The following is a 13214-nucleotide window of genomic DNA, read 5'->3' on the forward strand; positions in this document are numbered from 1 at the left end:
AGGGAAAGTGAAACTTTCAAGTTCTTCCTTGACCTTGGCCAAGGTCATTTCCTTTGGCTTCACTTGTCCTTAAAATTTAATGAGGGGAGAATCCCACTTAAGGAGAAGAAAGGAACAGGTAGTAGGGCAGCCCTCAGCCGGATGCTGTTGCCCAGGCGGACCGAGCCCCTGATAGGTGGGGCCGCAGGAAGGGAGCGCGCGGGAAGCTGGTTGTTACAACCAGCCGGAGATGGGCTGCAACAGGGTGAGGGTCTGGGGGAGGGGAGAAGGAGGAGGGTCCCGCGCTCTCCTTCCGCGGTTCTGCATCCACGTAGGTCGCCTCCAGCCAAGGGTCTGAGCGCCCCCTCCTCTTCTCAGACTCCTCTGGCCTCGCCCCTCCCTCTCACATTCCCAACTCCCAAGGACAACTTGTCGCTTCAGAAACCCCGGGGCTTCTTTCTGTCCCCCAGACTCTTTCTCCCCTACTTCTTTTGTCTATTTCTGCATCTGACGGCTTCTCTAGGAAGCGTTCCCTGCATCTCCCTCTCTCTTGTCCGTTCTCTCTCTCTCTCTTTCACACACACACACACACACACACACACACACACCCGAGTCTCTGCCGGCCATCTCGGCGCCTTTCCTCGGCTCTGCCTTTCAGAGGGCGCAAGGCCAACTCTTGGAGCCGCCGCGCGGTCATCCGACGGCGCAGCAGGAAGGGGGCAGGTGAGATTGGCGGGAGCCCCGCCCGAGCGGACAAGCGGCTCCCGCGCCAATCCGCCGCCTGGGCCCTGTCCTCACCCCCTCACCCCCTCGCTGGCGCCAAGGGGACTGAGGACGCACGAGTACCTTCGCGCCCGCCGCTGTCGGCGCCGCTGCCCCAGACCTAGACACTGAGCCCAGAGGCCTCACTGGGCTGGGGGGGGGGGGGGGGTGGCGGCAACCCGCAGCGGCTGAGCCCTTGGCCCTGGCGTCGTCACCTGCGTCCTTAGGCTCTGGAGCGCCCAGAACCCCGGGTCCCTGCTGCCTCTGAAGACGCGTGGAAGACGGCGCGCGGTTCGGAGAGGTAGGTGAGACACTCCCCGCCCAGCCTCTCGCTGCTGGGGGCCGCGACCACGCAGATCAAAGCGGTGGCGTGAAAGACCCCTCTGGGGCCCGGCAGCCTGGCAGTTCCCCTGCAGCGCTTTGAGGACTGGTCGGCCGTGGCCGGCGTGGGCTACCCGGGCCGCCAGTTAACCTTGGGCTCCAGAGCAATCCCAGCTTCCCGGGTGGGGCCCCAGGGCACCCCCCTCAACGCCTTGACCTCCCCGCCCCTGCCCCTCTCGCACTGGACTCTCCCTCTCCAAGCGAAGGTGTGTAAGGGGCAGAGACTCGCCTCGCACCCTTTCCCCGCAGCCCTCGCTCCCCAAAGCCGGGTGCTGAGTCCCCGGGCAGCCTCAGGCCCTCTACACCAGGTCTCCCTGCTTGCAACTCCGGATTCCAAGCGGATGCAGCCAGAGAGACCGGGGCGACTGTCCCCAACAGCCTCGTGGTGGGGGTAGCTTGGAAAAGGACAATGGTTATTCCTTCTCCATGGAAATTAGAAATTGGCCTGGAACTCTGGGTTCAGACGGGAGTACCAGGTCCCCCAGATGCAGAATCAGCTCTTTCTCTAGAAGTCCCCTGGAAGGGATGGAGAATGGTTGGAGCAGTCTCTTGCCTTTGGCTGTTTTTCGGCTGCTGCAAGGGGACCCAGGTTTCCTTGCCATCTGGATTGTACTGGGGCCAGTGTGGCCTCCTGCCTGGGAAAGCTTGAATCCGAATCTGGACTGATGTCTGGCGCCGCCATCTTACTTGAAACTCACACTCACAAAAATGATGCTTGTGCATTTTTTGTAGAGGCGCCTGTTGTTTGTGGTAAGGGGCAGAAGGCAGAGAAAGGACCTCAATCTGTAGACTAATTCAGGGTCCATAAGTGCTGTTGAAAAGCATGTAGAAAGAAGTAAGCATAAAGGGTTATGCAGTATCGTGGGGTCTCTGAGGAATTAGTAAACCTCAGGAATCAGTGGGGAACTCCTGTATCATGGCAGCTGTGCCTCTCCCAGTATTTAAACACCATGTAAAGATTGAGGATTGGTAAAAACATGCAAGAGAGACAGGAAATTATATGCTCCCAATTGTGCTCAATAATAAGGGTTGCCGGCAGGAAATTCACATGTATACCTGTATACTCCCATCTTCCAAATTAGAACAATGCGTGGTCAATTTCACAAATTCCAGATATGCTAAATGTGGAAACATACAGCACAGAACTGTACTTTCCAGTATCTGTATAAACACAATGACCCATAATGGAAAGGAGGTGTTCCCTGACTGAAAGTTCACATTTCTCAGTGTATTTCTCTGATTCTTGGAGGGAGAGAGACTGAGGCTTTTCCTCACCTGATCTTCCCCGCAAATCCCTCTTTGGAGCTGCAGCTTCTCCTTTTCCCTAGAATCTGGAGCGCTTGGCTTTAAATCCGGAGAGGCCTCCTCACCCCCCCAGCCCAGAAGGGATGAAACCCCTTTCCACTCCGGACCATATCACCAGATTCCCCCAGGTGGTGAGTTGTCTGTCCTCTGCCGTGGCTTAGAACCACCACCCCAACACGCACATACAGGTATGCACACTGCCCCAGAAGAAATGCAAGGAAAGGCTTTATAAACCCTGGGCAAGGTCCTGTGGGAAAGCTCCAAAGCCTGGAAGGAGAGCCCCTCATTTTTCCACACTACACTCAGGAGAGTTTTGACTTCTCACCGCCTCAGAAACCACTGACCCCATGAGTGAAGCATCTGTTATGCTGGGAACTTAGTCCCCCACCCGTCCTGCCTCCAACTTCTCCTCCTGGCCTGATTAAAACAAACAGCAGGTTTCAGAGATAGTTGGTTTAGAAAGAGAGGTAGATTCTTTTAACCTGCTGGAATTATCTCCCTCGTTTTCTCCTCCCTCATTGCTTGTTCTCTGCCTCTTGGGTTTTGTCCTCTCTTTCTCTCCAGACACAGAAAGACGGAAAGTGCAGAACTTTTCTGGGCTTGGAGGGAACGGACGGAGAGGGAAAGGAGGGAATGTGTGACCCATCCAGGCGGCACTGAGAACTGTGATTGGAGGTGCTAAGTCATCAGAGTAGCAACTGCTGTCCAATGCCTAGAGGTTGTTTGATTCCAGGGTCCCTCACACCCCAAGAATCCAATGGCACGTCTTCCTTAGGCGGAACTAAGGATTTGAGACTAATGCAATTTTCAAAAACAGGAAGGAGAAAAAATGCTCTGTTGTTTGAGTAGCCTGATGTGGAGGGAATGTGCAGTCTGGGCAGAGGTCTGGGCTTATAGAGAAATGAGTCCTCAGGGCGGAGGAGGGTGAGGCAAGGCCTGCCACCAACTGGGGCTCAGTGAGGGCAGGTTTGGCCCTGACCTGGCCAGCAGAGGACCCTGGGCTGTTCACAAGGTGGAGGTGAGATCCGGGGACTGGAGGTCTAGGTCCCTCTCCTGCCTGGCTGCCCCACAGGCCCTAGAGCTCACTCAGAAATCTGGAACAGCTGAAAGGGGGGGCAGAAATCCCTGAAAATACCCAGATCTGTAATCTGCTTAAACATCCAGACCCATCTTAACAGAAAATTTTTCTCCTTGGTTGACTTGCAATTTTCCACTCTTCAATTTGGTAATGTACCCATGGGGCCAGTTTGAGCTTTCAGATTTGGGGGTTCAGAGCTCAGTCTCTAGGTAGCTAGACTGAAAGGTCTGTGGCCTTTCCCCTCCTTTCCCCATGCTCCCCTTGCTTCCTTCCCCTCCCAGAGCTTCTCAGAAGATGACTAGGGCCTTCTTGGAGAGCCATGAAATCCCACCATTTCAAGGATGTCAGACTCTTGGAATGTCAGGTTAAGAACGGCTATTTGGATAGATCAGAGGAGTCTGTGCCTGGAAAATGTTGAGACCAAATATGGTCTCTCATGTGGGTTTCCCCTCCCCCCACCTTGAGCTGATATCTCAGTGCTTACCAGGTTGAGCTCCACCTGCAGAAGCTCCCAGGTTCTCTCCTCTCCCCACCCCTGTCTGTAAAGCAAGGGGCAAAAGCCACCTGGGGCCTGAAAAGTTGCCCAAACCTCAACTCCTTCTTCTTCAGCAAGATGCTGGAGTGGCTACCCTCAGCCAACTTTCCATCCTCACCCTACCTCCCTTCCTCCCCTTCCTCAGCCCCAGTTATAGGAAGAACAGCCTTTGTCTTACAGAAATAATGAAGGCCAAAGCTTCCCCATCCCTATCCCATCGCCCATGGGATTGGGGCCCCACTCTGTGTTGCCCCCTTCTCAGCCCTTTGCTTTTGAAGAACCCTCAGCAGCTGTTCAAGGCTGAATCTTGGCTGGAGTGGAAATGAGGGCTTAGTCCAAAATAACCTGGCTATTAACTAATCATAATGAGAAAAACAACCATGAACTCCTGAGCCTTCACTGAGCCTTCACTATCCAACCTTTTTTTTTTAACCCCCCTTTAACTATGGCCAAGGCCCCCGCGCCTCGGCCCTGACCTGCCAGGAGTAATCAGATTGCCCAAAACTCTTTTATGGCGAGAAAAGTCAATACCCAGAGACTTCATCCTTTAAAACAATAAAAAGGGAGAGGAGCCAAATTTCTATTCGTTAAGCCCCTTACCTCTTTCTCAGCCCGTGCGCTCCTTGGTCCCGGGAGCCTCCTGGGCTCGGAGGTGAAGCTCCTCGCAGCAACCTTTCCCCCCCGCCGCTCCTCCTGCGGTCTGAGCTGTCCCTGCCTTGCGACTCCTGCAGCAGCCGCCGGGAGAAACTGCGTCACTGCCCTCTGCCGTGGGACCAGGTCTCCTGGGGATCGGGACGGTCGCCCCTCCGCGCAAGGGGTTTGAGACTGATGCGCCCCTCTGTCCCCCAACTCCAGACACGCTTGGAACTGTGCGGAACGTCCCCAAGTCCTATGCAGGGTTCTCTCGCTCCCGGGCCAGCGCAGCCGTCCCCGACGGCATACGCGCTCCGCAGCGCTCCGTGGGGGATCACGTCTCGACGGGGCGCGGAGCCAAAGTCCCAGCTCTGGCTGAGCTACTGCCTCCCCGCTGCGGGCAGGAGGACCGGGAGGTCGCCGGGCCGGAAGGCGGCGGGCCGTAGTAGCCGCAGAGACTCCGCGCGCCCCCAGCCGCCGCCGCCACCCGCCCGCCCAGCTGCAGGCGGGCGCGGCCGGGGTGGAATCAGGAAGCCTGGCGGGGCCTGGCTCGGAGCCCCTGGGCCCCCTGAGGCGGGAACCTGGAGGAGGGATTCGAAAGGAGGCTTTCAAATCCTCCCAGGCGTCCGGAAGCGGCAATAAAGGGGGCGAAGAGAGGTCGCAGTTCCGCGGTGCCCCCTCGGACGCCGCAACGCCAAGGGCTGGTAGACTCACGGCCTCTGCGGTCTTCCGGAGGAGAGGATGGGCTGGGGGGCTCCGTCCAGCCCCGGGCGGCGCGGGGAGCGGCTGTGAACGCTGACCCAGCGTCTCGCCCCAAGCGGGATCTCGGCGCGCCGGACCTGCAGAGGCTGGGGCGGGGCGGGGCGGGGCGCCCTTTCCCAGGGAGCCTCATGCGGCGGTTCTGCTCCGGAGGCGAGTGGGTCCTAGGCTCGGCTACTCCGCGCGCGAAAACATTAGCTTCCCTCCGGCCTCTGGCGCCTGCACCACTTGCCCCCATTTCCCGGCCCTGGATTTCCCCTCCTAGATGAGCCCTTCCTCCCCACAATGAATAAACAATCTAGCGGTACCCCGCCAGGTCCACCTCTAGCCTCCCGAACCGACTAATTAATTGGAGAGCCTTAAGGAGACCGAGGAGTCATAAATGGGCAGTTTGGAACGAGGGGGCGCTGACGAAGTCATTAACCTCCCGGTAGAGAAGCGGAAAGGAGACGCGCCTGGCTGCCTCCGCGGCCCCTGTGGACCCTTCTCTGCACGCGGGTTTTGCCTGCCCCACCTGCCCCCGCGCTCCGGCTCCCAGCTCCCGTCTGACGGTTTCGGTTCCCTCTTTGTCATTCTCTCTGGTTGCTTTCAAGGGCCCCGTTCTTTGTGTCTGCTTCTGTCTACCTGTTCAGCTGTCTCTCGCCCCCCTTTCAGCGCCCAACCCGAGGCCAAGAGAACTTTAAGGTCATGAAGAGCGGCCTGGCTGGCGGTCTAGGCTCCCGGGGTCACAGACAGGGCCCCTCAGCCTTGGCTGGGACTGGGGGAGCTAGAGATCCGGGGAGGTATCCACAGCACGTCCCCCCCCCCCCCCCCCAGGAGCAAGGGCCTTCCCGAGGGGAAAACGGATGCTGAAACTTTCAGCGCCTTTTCGGTATGGACCAACTCGGATCAAGGCCACAAATGGCTCGAGAAGATCCAAGCGCCAGTCGAGAAAAGCTCCATAGCATTTAGAATAGAGACCCAGAGACCCTGCTCACTCCTCCTCTGTGGGGGGCAAGGGTGCAAGGAGGTCAGGTCGGGCTTGTGGGCCATCTGTCTCAGTCCTAGGGTCCTCAGCACCTGTAAGCAGGTGCCCGTTGTTCGTTGTTCCCGGGCAGGCCAGGGAACACTATACTCCTGACCTTGTGATACACTTACAATTGTTCATCCTCTCTTTTAATTTTTCCCATCAGGTACCCAAATCTATTTCACTGTCTCCCTCTGCATCTCATTTGAGGTATTTGTATGTATATGGTGGATGAAAGGTTCTTAACATTTTTGGGTTCACACAATGATGCTTTAAAATCTGATGAAAACTTTTGGTTCCTTCCTGGGGCAGGGGGAGAGGGGAGTACTTATATAGTGCCCACCAAATCCCACAATTTCAGAGGATCAGTATCCTTGGACCTCAGGTTAAGAACTCCTATTTGGATTGGTCAAAGAAGTAGGTGTCTGGAAAATGCTGAGACCAAATATGGTTAGTTAATATAGGTCTTTGCTTTTATTTGCTCCCATAGCTGATATCTTGGTGTTTACCAGGTAGACCTTCATCGTTAAAAACATATATGTAGCAATGTTCCTCTCCCAGCCACTACCCTAGGGTCTAGGTTCCCAGTGGTGGTGGTGGTGGGGGGGGTGTCATTCTTTCTTTTCTTTCCCTGACCGGGGATCCAGAAAGTGGGAAGAGCTTTGCTGGGGAAAACTGACCATGGAGTGGTCCAGGGTGGGACCAGATGCTGGAAGGAAGTGAGACTTGGGCAGCCACCCAGGAAATTAAAAAAAAAAAGAAAAAAAAAAAAAAAAAGAAAAGTACTGAAACTCCTGGGAAGGGAAGGCTACCTGGTGACAGTCCCCCACATGATGCTGTTTGTGAGCCAAACAAATAGGGATCAGGCAGGGAAATGTTCTTTTGTGTCCCTTGTTAATCTACTTAATTCCATTTCCTCAGAGACCCCAGCTCCTCATGGAGCTGAGAGCTTAGCGGTGGGGGTACTGAACTCGGGGTTAAGAGGGGGCAAACTTGCTCCCGAACATTTCTGTAAGTTTCTTAGTAGGAGCCAAACATATCAGGTAGCCCCTGACAAGACTGGGAGACTTTCTCATCTCACCCAGCACGTGTGTTGTTGTGGTTTCTTTAAACTCTTTGTCCACAGCCTAGTATCAGCTTTCTGGCCTCCTCCCCACTCCTGTGACTTGACCAAGATCACCCGGAAAAAAAGTCAGATTTCATTGGGGTCTGGGAAGTGAACAGACTTCCTTCTTCTAGGACTATGTTCAGTCAGATTAAGGGACCAGCTAATTATCTGGCTTACTGCAACCCTCCCAACACACACACACACACACACACACACACACACACAACCCCTCCTGCTTGGTCCTCAGTCATTTACACATTTCAAGCAATTGTGACTTGGGGAAAGAAAGACCCCAACCCATTGCTAGTTGCCTCTCTCTGGGCTGATACAAACACCACCTACCACAGTTCTAGGCTCTAACGGGAAGCCAAGGGCTGGCTAATAGTATTCAAACCCCTGCCTGCAAATAAAAAGAAAAAATAAACAATTTTCTGCTTGGGACAACTTAAACTGAAGAATTCAGGCTGTGAACACCTGACCTAAATACTTCTAATCAGAGCAGAAGAAATATATGCCCATTTGTTCCCTACTTTACTGATTAAAAAAAAAAAAAAAAAAGCTAATTGGTGTTATTGGGACTTCCGACTGAGGGTCAGGAGCCTCTAGCCATCTCTCCACCCTTTCTCAATTCCCTGTGTCCCCCACCCCCTCCCAAAAGGCCATCTCCACCATGGAGTTGGCCTCTTTCAGACAGACAATGGGAGGGGGCTGCCCTCAGACCATCTGGCCCCTCCGCTGCACCAGAACTTTGGCCCTGGAAAGGCAGTGCTGTCATTGGCCAGAAGTTCTTGCCCAGCAGGGTCTTCCCCCTTCCCGGATCCCTGGACTAGTTTCTGGGGGCAGAGACCTCTTACTGGCTGCAAGTCAGCACTGCTAACTGGTGGAGTGCAGCTCCTGCTGGAGCCCCAGAGCTTAGCCCAGTGCCGGGCCCAGAGTAGGCACTCAGATGTTTCTGGAATGTGAAATAAGAGTTCCCACCAGGCAAAGGTCTAATGATTTGTTTGGGGAGTCTCTGAGGCTGATGCATGGAGAACTTGAGGGCCTCCTGACGCCCAGGAGATAAGCAAGCTCTCGTTTTATTCCGAATTATTTCTCAGATGTTCTGCTTTAATTCCAGCTTTCTGGGCACCCTATTTCTTTTGTATCCATTCTCTAAGGCAGGATCCTGCTCACTCCAGCAAAGGGGAAAGGCTCATTGAGAAGCTGCATGAGAATATGCCACCACTCCCCACACTTTCCCCCACCAGATCCAGATATTTCAGGCTAAAGGGAGTTTGAACCTGAAATGAGCCAGATAATTGCCCCAATTCTCTGTTTCTTATTGAAGAGGTAGTTACAGGCCAAGGGGTTCAAGGGGCCTCACTTTTATGGACATTGCTCTAAGTCAAAAGAATACATTATACATATACAGGCTGAGAAAGTACCCTCCAACCTAGACTAGGTCTCTGAGAACAAAGCAGGCTTCCTCCTCCCCCCCTTTCCCTCTCCCCCCCCTTCCTTGTTATTAATAGTTATTATTTACTAAATGCTCCCTGTTCACCGGGCATTGTGCTAAATCCTAGACACATTGTACATTAATCCTTACAACAACCTTAAGAGTTAAGACGCCGAGATTTTGCAGCTGCAAAAACCGAGTTACTTTTCCCAGCATAAAGCCTGTGTGTGTGTGTGCGTGTGCGTGTGTGTGCTAATGTTGATGGGATAACCGCAGATCTGAACGTTCGAGTGGTATGACTCCGATGGAAATGAAGAAAATTGACAATGAGAAGATCTTAAAGTTTTTGAAATATGGAATGTCTTAATAGAAAGCGGATAGTTTCTCCTGCCCTAAAGTGAACAAAGAAGTGATGCAATTAACTGGCTAATTCCTAGCCCCAAATGCTTTCCCTTGAAATGGGCAGATAATGAGGCCGACAGTATGTTCGCAGTTGAATTCGCCTGATGTTGCTCCATTTCTCCCCCTAACTTTGACGAATCGATTGGGCCATCACACTGAGACGCACAGACGCCTCCCCGACGCTCACATACTCGCGCGCGCCCGCGCGCGCACACACACACACAAGACTGCTGACACACGCAGACCCGAATTTATCCTGCCTCTAGAGCCTTTTACGATTCAGCCTCGGGAATGAAAATAGGGTTTGGCGCGGAGTAATGTGCCCGAGGCCGGCTAGGGCGCAGCTGCTCCAGATGTGCTCTCGGTAATTAGGCGTCCACGAGAGCCCCTGCCCCGCGGGAAAGGCGCGTCTCGCGGGGCCGTGGACGTGGACCAGCGCTGCGCCCCTAGCCTTTCGCGCGGTGGGCGTGTGCCCTTTGCTGCCCCGCCCCCCCCCACCGGCCGCCCCCCAGCCCCTCTTCTTCCCTTCCCTTCTCGCAGGGAACCTGTCTCCTAAGAGTAACTTTGGAGAGATGTCTCCAAGAAGACCCCGCAGTATAAAATGGCGTCTCTGCCTTGGCAGAAGAAGAGGGACCCCGGTTTCTCCTACACCGTGCTCCTCGGGTTTGGGGCATCTCTGAGCTTAGACTCAGAGGGATGAGATCCCGAACTAGGCTTCTTTTTCCCATCTGTAACATGGCTTCCTTTTCCTGTAATTCGACAGGCCATTTGAACCAAGGAGAGTGACCCAACTATCTGCGCTAAAGGCCTTTCTCCTTTGGGTTTAGGGGGCAGTCGTGTATCCGACACCTTCTCTTAGTCATCAGGGCCTCTGACAAAGTGTTCAAACCTCACAATATCCCAGTCCAGTAGGGTCGTTTTTCATCCGTGCCTTTGAGGGTCTAAGGCATTTGCCCTCCATGCCTCCATCGGGCACGTCTAGGGAGGTTATAAACATGGAGGGGCTCAGATCCTGGAAGGGAGGGGGCCACACTTGTCGGCTCCCAATCCTAGCTGAGATGCTTTTATATCCGCGTCCACTTCCCTTATGTGCTCCCCCAAATCTTAAATCCAGAAACCCCCAAACTTCCAAAATAGACAACACCCTAAGGCTGCTTTTCTGGGAAGGGGTTTTGCTTCGGAGAAAGACGTTTTTGCTGGGGTCATCATCACGTAAGAACATTCCATTTGGAGTACAGCGCATGTCTGTCCTCTAGCCCTACCTCACCATTTTAATAGTTGCTGTGATCTTGGGCTAACCACTTCTTCAGCCCCCAGCGTCTCCGTTTGCAAGTTGGGGGGAGGGGTTAAGGATTCTGGCGCTGCCCTTGAGCAGGCTCCTGGGGAGATCAAAGGAGATTGGGCTGTGGAAGGCTCCCTAGAGTCGGGAATGAGTGTAGGGGGTGGGGAGCGGATGGAGCCGCGATTAGCTGCCGATTCCTTTCCCAGCCCTCACTGGTTTCACCGTGTTTCTCTTACTTGGCAGAGGGCGCCAAAGGCGACGCGCCTGCGGCCAGCTCCAAGCCAAGCCCAGTGCGTCTGCAGGAACCGGCCCCTTCGCTGCGGGACCCAGAGCAGCGCGAGGACGCAACGCCAGGGCGCCGCCTAGAGGTCGGCCGCGGCCTCAGCCTCACCCACCAGCCGCCGCAGTGGGAGCTTCCCCAGTGGGAGCCAGAAATCAGGAGACAAAATAATCCAGGCAGGGTCTCAGGGATGCGGCTTCTGGTACCTCTGATTACTCCGAAACCCACCCCTCCAACGTGATGAACCGTAGGAAGAGAGACGGAAGAAGAAGGCCCGGAAATACTTATTCTCCTTGTGACTCTAAATGGAAGAGGGTCTGGATTTCGGTTTCCTTGAGGATCCCGAGTTCTGCGTCTGTGTCTATACCTGCTTCCTCTCACCATCCAATGCCCAGTCCCTTCCAATCAAGCTAAACCTCTAGCTTTATCTTCGAGGGGGCCCAAGAGTAGGGAAAAGTTGCCCCTAAGTCATACAGCGTGTTCGTCTACATTTTCAGTTTTCTGAATAATTTGGAGATCGAGGAGCTTTGGGGAGAGTATTCAGAAAACACCTGAGGGTGAAAAGCAACAGTGCCTACATGGCCTTTACTCACTGAGTGACCATCAGCTCAGGAGTCTGAATGGCATCTGGGAGCGTACCTCTTGCACTAGTGGCCCTGTTGGTGGGTGTTTGTGTTGGATATGGAAAGTTGACTCCTTTGGGGCCGGGCAGCCATGGAATGAGAAGGCAGGCGGGCATCTATGGGAAGGCATTTGAGGTCTCCGTTCAGCCCCATATAGAGAGTTTTATTTTTTTAAACCACAATCCATGGCCTGGGTTCTGGGAATGGGGGTAGGGGGTGGCTACAAAGCCCTTGAAAAGTGTATGCAAAATCTGTGTGTGCACAGATCCATCTGTGGCCTCTTCAGATCTCCCAGAGTCTAAGACTCTAAAATGGTTTAATCCCCTTTCCTCGGTCTAGGGAGTAATAGGACCCAGGTCAGCAATGGGCAGGGAACTAGCACACGGGCCTGCCCCCACTGCAGGCTTCTAGAGTGGGGCAGTTGTGGGTAATAAACAGTCTGGAGGGGTGTGGAAACTGCTAGCCCCTCAGTCCAGCCCTCTGCCCACCACTAACAGCTCCCAGAGGCAAATCCTCATAGGAGGGGTGACTGCCAGTAGCTGCCATTACAGTATTTTTAATAAAAATCTAGCATGAAAAAGAGTGAAATGAGGGAGTTCCGGCACATAATAGGGAGGGAGCTGGAGATGCCTCTTCATGCAAATCCTGGAATATGAATATAGGGATGGAAGCAAGCTGCTTCCGGACCTCCAGCTGTTAATAAGCTCCCCGCTTCCTCCTTCTGGGTGCAAGGAAGGAGCCAGAGGGCACTGCTCCCATCGGCCCTGGCTGTGGCAGAGTGAGACTGCTTTTCAAAAAAATCTGTGAACCACAGACCTCAGTATTTTCCCCGCCCATTCCATTTTTTTATAACTTTATTTTAAAATTTGTCTTTCTTTTTAAAAAAGTAACCCTATGCCCAATGTGGGGCTCAAACTCACCACCCTGAGCTCAAGAGTGACAGGCTGTATGGACTGAGCCAACCAGGTACCCCCATTTAAAAAATCACTTTAAAAAAGAGGTCCCCAGCATTGCCCTGGGGACTTTTCTTGGAAAGAAGGTTGGGCGGGCCTGGAACTGGCGGGTGACACAGGGCCGCACCTGTGTGTGTCTGTGAGAAGGAGGGGTGGTCAGTGTTCCCGACCCCCACCTGGGCCCCGCAGCTGGGGCTCAGTGGGGCGCCCCAACTCTGGCTGAACTGTTCATCTTAACCCTCCAGCGCCTCTTGGACCTGAATCCTTGGTAATTTTTGTTTGGTGAATAACTGTGAGGCACGATCAAAATTCCTTTGCTCTCCCGCCCAGAAGTGCACCTAACTGCCCCCCCCCCCCCAGCAGACAAAGTGAGCAGGAAATCAACACACTTCACTCTCTGTTGCGAAAAAGGGATTTTCCTTGGTGTTGATTCACAACGGCCTAATGGCGATTCCAAATCCGGATTCCACAAAGTTTGGTAAAACAAAAACAAAAAACCAAAACAACTACAGAAACAGAACCACAGCAACAACAACAAACGGTCCGGGGCAGAAGAGAACTCTGGAGAGGGCAGTGGAGGTGCAGGTGGTGGTTGTTTCTGTTTGACTTGGAGGCTTTGAAGGAGCCGGACAGCAGCCGGTGGCAGAGCCCGGCAGAAGCCAATCTAAACGCTTCTCAGCGCTGGCCGTCACC

At 54.0% G+C, this 13214-nt stretch overlaps 1 protein-coding gene and 1 long non-coding RNA gene across 2 annotated transcripts in view; one reads left to right on the forward strand and one right to left on the reverse strand.

Annotated features, from left to right (window-relative positions):
- The window catches only part of LOC309850625 (uncharacterized protein), a 52128-nt gene extending 46459 nt beyond the window's left edge, over nt 1-5669 (reverse strand). Inside the window, exons 1-2 of the mRNA XM_082704815.1 lie at nt 5388-5669; nt 4641-4765 (exon numbers count right to left, since the gene is read on the reverse strand). Of these exons, the coding sequence (XP_082560941.1) occupies nt 4641-4765; nt 5388-5565 (303 nt within the window). The 5' untranslated portion in view covers nt 5566-5669. The remainder of the gene's footprint in view (nt 1-4640; nt 4766-5387) is intronic.
- On the forward strand, nt 629-11612 carry LOC309850661. Its single transcript, XR_014304390.1, has 3 exons — nt 629-702; nt 969-1042; nt 10909-11612. It is a non-coding gene; the product is annotated as an uncharacterized lncRNA (long non-coding RNA).
- Nucleotides 11613-13214: the final 1602 nt, after the last annotated feature.

The sequence above is a fragment of the Mustela nivalis genome (assembly GCF_964662115.1).
Source record: "Mustela nivalis genome assembly, chromosome: 17".
Classification (NCBI taxonomy): domain Eukaryota; kingdom Metazoa; phylum Chordata; class Mammalia; order Carnivora; family Mustelidae; genus Mustela; species Mustela nivalis.